We start from the raw sequence: 7035 nt of genomic DNA on the forward strand, positions 1-7035 counted from the left end.
CACATGTGCCTGCATGGCACCTGGCACTCAGAGGCCAGTGAGCAAGGGTCGAGGATGGCACAGCTGGGGCATGTGTTCAGTGACTGTGAGGGCTTAGTGCAGGCTGTGCCCCAGGCTGCTCATTCCCTGGTCTTGGCAGTGCCAGGGGGTTTCACTGGGGTCCTCAGGGTTGAGCAAAAGCTTCACAGAGCCCTGCTATATTAGTGTGTTTGTACACATGTGTGTGTTCCCATCCCACCCCCCATACTGGTGCCACTGGGCTGTCGCCAGGCAGGATGTGGGGAGCGAGCGCATTGGAAGGACACAGAGACAGGGATGCTGAGCCAGCACTAGTTCAGTGTCGGTGTTTATTTGTGTGACACTCAGAGAGGGGGGACAGGCACAGGGGACATGGGCAGAGACATCTGCGGCAGGGGGAGCCGCTGTTCCCAGAAGTGGGGAGGAGGGAGGGAGCCAGCAAAGGGCCGGCGGGGTGGGTTAGAAGCACTCGGATCTGTTCACGGTCTTCTCCACATTTCCAGCCTCGTGCCTGACCTTGCACGAGACAGAATTGTAACTCTGCCACTTGCTGGCATCCATGGACAGGTAGCTGCTGGCCATGTACTGGTTGTTGCTCTGCCGCTGGGGCTGGCTGGTCTCCACACCAGTGCTGATGGTGTTGCCATCAGCCACCCATTGCACCGACACAGGGCTGGGGTAGAAGTTCTCCATCAGACACACCAGGGTGGCTTTGCCCGTTGACGACAACTCCTGGGAGGATGGCGCGAAGAGGTGGACGGTGGGAGAGGTCTTGGGTTGGCCTGAGAGAGATGAGAGGGGTGTGGGGTCAGAGAGGGGCCTGTCCCCCACCACAGCCCCTGCCTGCCCTGCTGGCACTCCCCAGAAACTCCCCACTTTCCCCACAGCCAGAGCTTATCACTTGTAACTGTAATGTATTTAAATTTGGGATATATATATATATATATATATATATATATATATATATACACACACACACACACATATATATATAAGTGCATATATGTGTGTGTTTAATACACATACATCTCATATATGCTTGTATATATGTTTTATATACACTATATCTACATATATGTGCATATACATGTATTATATATGGTAGATATATACAGATAATATATGTAAAGTGTACAACATACATATGCATGTAATCCATATCATATGAATAGCCGTATAATTCTATAAAATGCATTTAATATTAATATTTCAACATTTCTGTATCTCAAATCTATCTAAAAATACTTACTATATATATTTATATATATAGACATATATATGCATACATATATACATTTATATATACATATCTATATTTAACTATACATATATATCTATATTTAACTAAATCCTAATTTCTTTGCCATAAAGTAATTTTTCTCCTTTTAAAAGGCATATTTTTTTTAAAAAAAACCCCAAAATTTCACAGACAAACAGTCCTGTTTTCTCCCCAGTTCTGCTTCCAGATATTTTCTTGTCTCTGGAAAGCTACCACTAAAAATCACCCAAAGGAAGATGGAAAGAAGATGTTTGGTCTTTTTGGTGTGGTTCTGTTGCCTCCTCCAATGTGCAGTGTTTCTATTTCTATTTTCACCTCTATTTCTATCTCTATCTTTACTTGAAAACCAGGATGACTCCACCATTAAATATTTTTTGATAAAGAAATGGTCAAAGAACATTTTTCTTGATCTTAGCCCTAAGAAATCTGGTTCAAATTTGGATTTTTTCACCAAATTATTTTAAAAATTACAGACAAAGACAGACAAACCACACTTCCGGCATCATTTTCAGCGCAATAATCTCCATTTTTGACGCGTCTTACCTGGACAATGGGCTCTTTAAGATATCCCTGGAATCTTTTGTCTAAGATTCCAGAGATGTGCTGTTTTAACACGAAGTCAGGATGGCTGTGGGCTCCTCACAGCCGAACACAGGCTGTGTGTTCACAACACCTTCACCCTTGGCCATGGGACCCCACGGAAGAGCCCCTGCCTCTCACCAGGGGTGGCAGACTTAGTCCTCAGGACTAAGACTTGAGGTTTTAGACTTTAGACTGACAAATTTCTTAGACAAAGACAAAAATCACCTCTTTTAGAGACCTAAACCTGAGTTTCCTTCCCCCTGAGACCTCAGACACATTTCCTGGACAAATTTTAAGACTTTTCGACTGAGAAAATACTCCCCGATTGTCTGTGGCGCGCACAGAGTCGTCAGAGTCTGAAGGGACGAGACAGAGCCCCCAGCGCCGGGCTTAGTGCCTGGCCCCAAACGGGTGACAGACCCCAGCCTGGCGCCAAGTCCGAGAAAAAAACCCCAAATCATCAAAAATCGACAAAATGTCAAAATTCCGCGGTGGGAAAGGAAAGACCGAGGGGAAGTCGGCGACTCACCTAGGACCGTCAACATCGTCCCGTCCCCGAATACACCACACAGTGACACAGGGCCATACAAAAACCTCCTGCCTCATGGCAGAACAGTTCTGTACCTTATGGATGTGGGAGGATGGTCTGGAAATATCCCAGTGGATGCAGTGGAAGGAAGGTGATGGGATGGAGATGTCTCAGTGGACACAGCAGGATGAAGGTGTGGGCACAGCTGTACCTCTGGAGTTTTGGTCCTGGCTGGGCTCTTTCAGTGCAGCTTCCACCACCAGCAATAGAGCTAATAGCTGAAGGTCTCTGCAGGCAACTTATTTTTATTAATATTTACCCTAAAAATATGAAAAGGCAAGAGGTGGAGATGCCTACATAAAGCTGCAGTAGCCAAGGAAGGGGTGAGCCAGAATGGGTTTCAGCTAAAACAAATTAACTTCAAAATTCCCTGTAAAGGCTTGGCTGCTTCTTTGACAGGTGTTTTCCCAGTGTGGTGCCAGTCCCACAGATTGGCAGATTTAGTGCTCAGCTTGGACCACCGAATGCCAACAGCACCAATGTAAATTGAACCCGCAGATTTTCAGATGATGTGGTTTGTGCAGGAAGTTATAGAAAGAGGCAAAGTCGGTGAACTTCCTGAGTCACAGGAACTATATAAATAGTTCACTATGAAACAGGTAACACTTCGAAGATTTTGTGGTTTGAGACACTTTCTCTTTAGGAGGTTTGCTTTGCATTTGGGAAAGTTTATGCTTTTGTACAAAACCTGAAACAATCCCCCCTCCAAAAAAAAAAAAAAAAAAAAAAATCACTGAAATTGCCTATGCAAAGCATTTTGCTGAAGCCACTGCCCCGTGTTGTGGATGATCATTTTCTGAGCATTTCTCAGGCTTCCTTGGGGTTTCAGTTTCATTTTGTGGGACGACAAAAGCAGGGGAGAGTGTTCATCTCTTCAGTCCTGTTCTCCTTGGACAGAGGCATGGAGGAGGACAGAGGCTGTACTGGATGCAGCAGGGTGTTGCTGAAGTAGCTTTTGGCATTGCCACCAGAGCAGGAGATATTGCAAGTCCCTCCCAGGTTGGCTGACACCTTGGATGGCTGACTCAGCCATGCTGCCTGGACCAGGGAATAATGGAGAGGGAGAGGCAGAAGAGGGCTGTCAGTCAGTGCCCCAGGACAGCCCTCTCTGACGTGCAGGACAGGGCTCCTGTTCCAAAAGGTCCTGATGGAACAGAGGGCTCCCTGCCTCAGACAGAGCCCATGGTCTGAGCCCAAGGCCACGGCCCCATGAAGAGACAGAGCAAGAGGACATGGCTGGCAGCAGAATGAGGTGGTGGGGCTGACAGCACAGCAATGCCAGGCACTGTACTGCCCCAAGGTCTCTTGCTGCACAGCATGGGGCAAGGAGGAGGCCATTCACAGCCAATGGTCATGGAGGGAGACATGAAGCTGCATCAAGCCCACAGCTCTGCTCAGCCCTGAGAGACAGGGCAGAGAAGCTCCATCTTTAACTCCTGTTTCCAGAGGGCTACATAGTGATGATCCAGAGGCTCCTGGCACAGCTGGCCTGGGAGCTGGGCTGGGAGGCATGAGCAGGGCCCTGGGCACCAGCCAGGGAGATCAGGAATAGCTTGGCTCAGGAGCACAGGGCAGGCACAAGAGGTCATCCCAGCATTTCTTTTTTGAGAGTGTAGGCAAACACTGGACAGGCTTCCTAGAGAGCTGGATGACATCCCAGGCCTGCAAGTGTTATACAATTTGACAATGTGACAATGCTCTATATTTTCGTCATCCCTGCATGGCCGTCATCCCTGAAGAGGCCACACAGTTAGACTGGTGAGCATTGACGGCCTCTTCCATCTGAAATGGTCTATTCAGTTTTATCCTATCCACTCTCATCCACAAATGACAAGGAAAGGGCTGTAAGGATGGAGTTGTATCACTGGAATTCAGGAACAGCCATATTCACCACAGGGCAGAAAAAGGCAGGGTTGTGCCAGGGACCTGCCCCAGCAAACAGAGACACCAGAGACTCCCAACAGACTCCTGCTATGGCAGGAAGACTTTGTATCCCTTCCCCATTGCTCCGTTTAACCATGGTAACATCATCACTGCCATTTTGGTAGTTACCACATTAACAGACAGCCTTGTTCTGGGCTTGGACCCCAGAGATGGTTACGGTGCTCACGGAGCTGGACTGGGATCTGGAGAATTGCAAAGGGGTGTCTGGTGGTCCCAAGCCATTGCAGGAGATCCCAGTGACAGGGGATCAGACAGGAAACTTAGGCTGGTACCAGTCACAGCTGCTGCCATCCCTGGAGCAGACGACTTTGATGGCTTGTCCCACAATGCTGACACTGAGAAGAGCTGACAGAATACTTCCTGGACCAGGGAAAATGGAGAGGGAGAGGAAGGAGAAAAGCAGATGGGGGTCAGCCAGTGACCAGGAATATGGCCCTCTCTGGTTAAGGGAACAGTGAAAGGACAAATCTGCCTGCAGGCACATACATGGGACACCCTGGGCCATGACAGTGTTGCTGGGAGGTTATAGCTTCCTCAAATGACAGGGGATGGGCACAGTCTTGGAGCTCCAAGGGATAGCAGAAGCAGGAGGTTTTTGTACGACTTCCCCATTGCTGTGTGTCACGGTGCAGCAGTACTGCTGCTGTCATAGCTACCACAGAAATAGACAGCCTCGTCCTCGGCTTGGACCCCAGAGATGGTTAATGTGGCTGAGGAGCCGGACTTGGATCCGGAGAATCGCGAAGGGATGCCCGAGGGTCTCCTGTCATTGTAGTAGATCACAGTGACAGGGCCAGTGCCAGGGACCTTCTGCTGGAACCAGCCATAGCTGTAGCTGCTACCAGAGCAGGTGATCCTGACCGTGTCTCCCACGTTGGCTGACAGCGAGGATGGCTGACTCAGTGCTGCCTGGACCAGGGAACCTGGAGAGGGAGAGAAAAGAGGGGAGAAGACGGGGGTCAGTCAGTGTCCCAGGAGCACAGACCTGCCGGGACAGCAGGACAGAGCCCCTGTGCCCAAAGGCCCCATTCAGGCACAGCGAGTCTGGCCATGGCACCTGTGCTGTGGGCGAGCACCACGAGGAGAAGAGGGGCCCAGGCCATGGTTCAATCCCACCAGCTCAGCGTCCCCAGAATGATGGGGCTGTGCTGTGGACCCTGACTCCCTTTTAAGCCCCTGCCTGCCCAGGACACGTCCCCTCCATGCAAATCCGACCCTGCGGTTACGGCCGGATACTGCCCGCGCCTCTCTCTGCGCATCCCTCCCTGCTCCACACCCAGCCCCTCCACCCCAGATGCATCAGAGCTTGTCCCCAGACACAAAGCAGAGACACCTCCCAGCTCTGAGCCTGAAACCCACCAGCACTGACCCCTCTGTCCCCACACCAGGCTGAGTAGCCACAGTGCCGAAAGATAAGGGAGAGTTGGGTGCTTTGGGCATACAGGAGCACCTGCAGCTCCCAGTGATGGGACTGGAATGATGCCAAGCTCCCCAATTCCCAACTCATTTTTGGCATTTTTCTCTCCCACAGGTGTTCCAGGCCCATAAAGTATCCCCCTGCTCTTTTTTGCCCTGGTTCTTCCTCTGACAGCTGAGATGTCAGACACTTAAGACCAAGACCTTTGCTCTTCCCAGGCATTCACACCCCAGAACAATGGGAGTGGGCCAGCACTGAGCCTCAGGGTCCAGCAGTGCCTCCCCATTAGCTGATCATGAGCCCAGTGTGTCAGTGCTCAGCAGCCAGAGCTGGGGCAGCTCCTGATCAGTCCTGCTCCGACTCAGTGCACAGGGATCATGGCTGTCTTTGGCAGTCCCAGCCCAGAAAAAGAGTGGCTGCACCACAGGAAATTCCCTCTCCCCCAGGACCCTCCCTGTCCCTGACTATGCTGTCCCCAGGGTGCCCAGGGCACCAGGAGCCTGGCTGGCATGGGCAGGGCAGGGCTGAAGGGCTGTCTCCGGATGAGCAGCATGGAGGGGACCTGCTGGAGCAGAGCATATGTTCCAGAGCAGGAGCTGCCACACAGCCAAAGATGCTGTTCCATGTTGCTCCTGGGCAGCTGCAGGCAGCACCCGAGGGTGCCCCACTGGGGCAAAAGTGGGCTTGTGTCTCCCTTTTCCCATGGTGGGAGTTACCATGGCCCTGATCACCACTGGTGTCCCAGCCAGAAGAGTGTGAGCCTCCTCCTGCTTCTCCTTCTTGTCTGCTTGGACCTAGCAGTGGGTAATGGGGCCATGGAGGTGTGCTCCCAATTGCTGTAAATCCCCTCCTGAAGTGCCAGGGAACAGGCAGGGACCTGGGGCTCTAAGGGAGTGCCAGGCCGAGACACCAGGCACAGCCACATCCAGTACCGGGCAAGCAAGGGCAGGGCCATGGTGGGGACCTGAGCCCCCATCAAACAGGCACAGCAGAGACTCCTGACTGATATCTGCAATAGCAGGAGGTTTTTGCATCACTTCCCCAATTGCTACATGCCACTGTGGAAGCACTGCTGCTGCTGTCCTCACCACCACAGAAATAGACAGCCTCGTCCTCGGCTTGGACCCCAGAGATGGTTAACGTGGCTGTGGAGCCGGACCTGGATCCGGAGAATCGCGAAGGGATGCCCGAGGGTCTGCTGTTATC

At 51.3% G+C, this 7035-nt stretch overlaps 1 protein-coding gene across 1 annotated transcript; it reads right to left on the reverse strand.

The window, feature by feature from the left end:
* Window positions 1–330: 330 nt before the first annotated feature.
* Window positions 331–5571, reverse strand: LOC111936554 (immunoglobulin lambda-1 light chain-like). The gene is made up of 4 exons (XM_023937577.2): window positions 5470–5571; window positions 5044–5335; window positions 2409–2446; window positions 331–800 (listed from the first exon to the last, which is right to left on the reverse strand). Exons 1-4 carry the CDS (start codon window positions 5513–5515, stop codon window positions 478–480), a joined length of 699 nt encoding a protein of 232 aa, XP_023793345.2. The 5' UTR covers window positions 5516–5571; the 3' UTR covers window positions 331–477.
* Window positions 5572–7035: the final 1464 nt, after the last annotated feature.

The sequence above is a fragment of the Cyanistes caeruleus genome, chromosome 18 (genome assembly GCF_971803275.1).
Source record: "Cyanistes caeruleus chromosome 18, bCyaCae1.hap1.1, whole genome shotgun sequence".
Taxonomy (NCBI): domain Eukaryota; kingdom Metazoa; phylum Chordata; class Aves; order Passeriformes; family Paridae; genus Cyanistes; species Cyanistes caeruleus.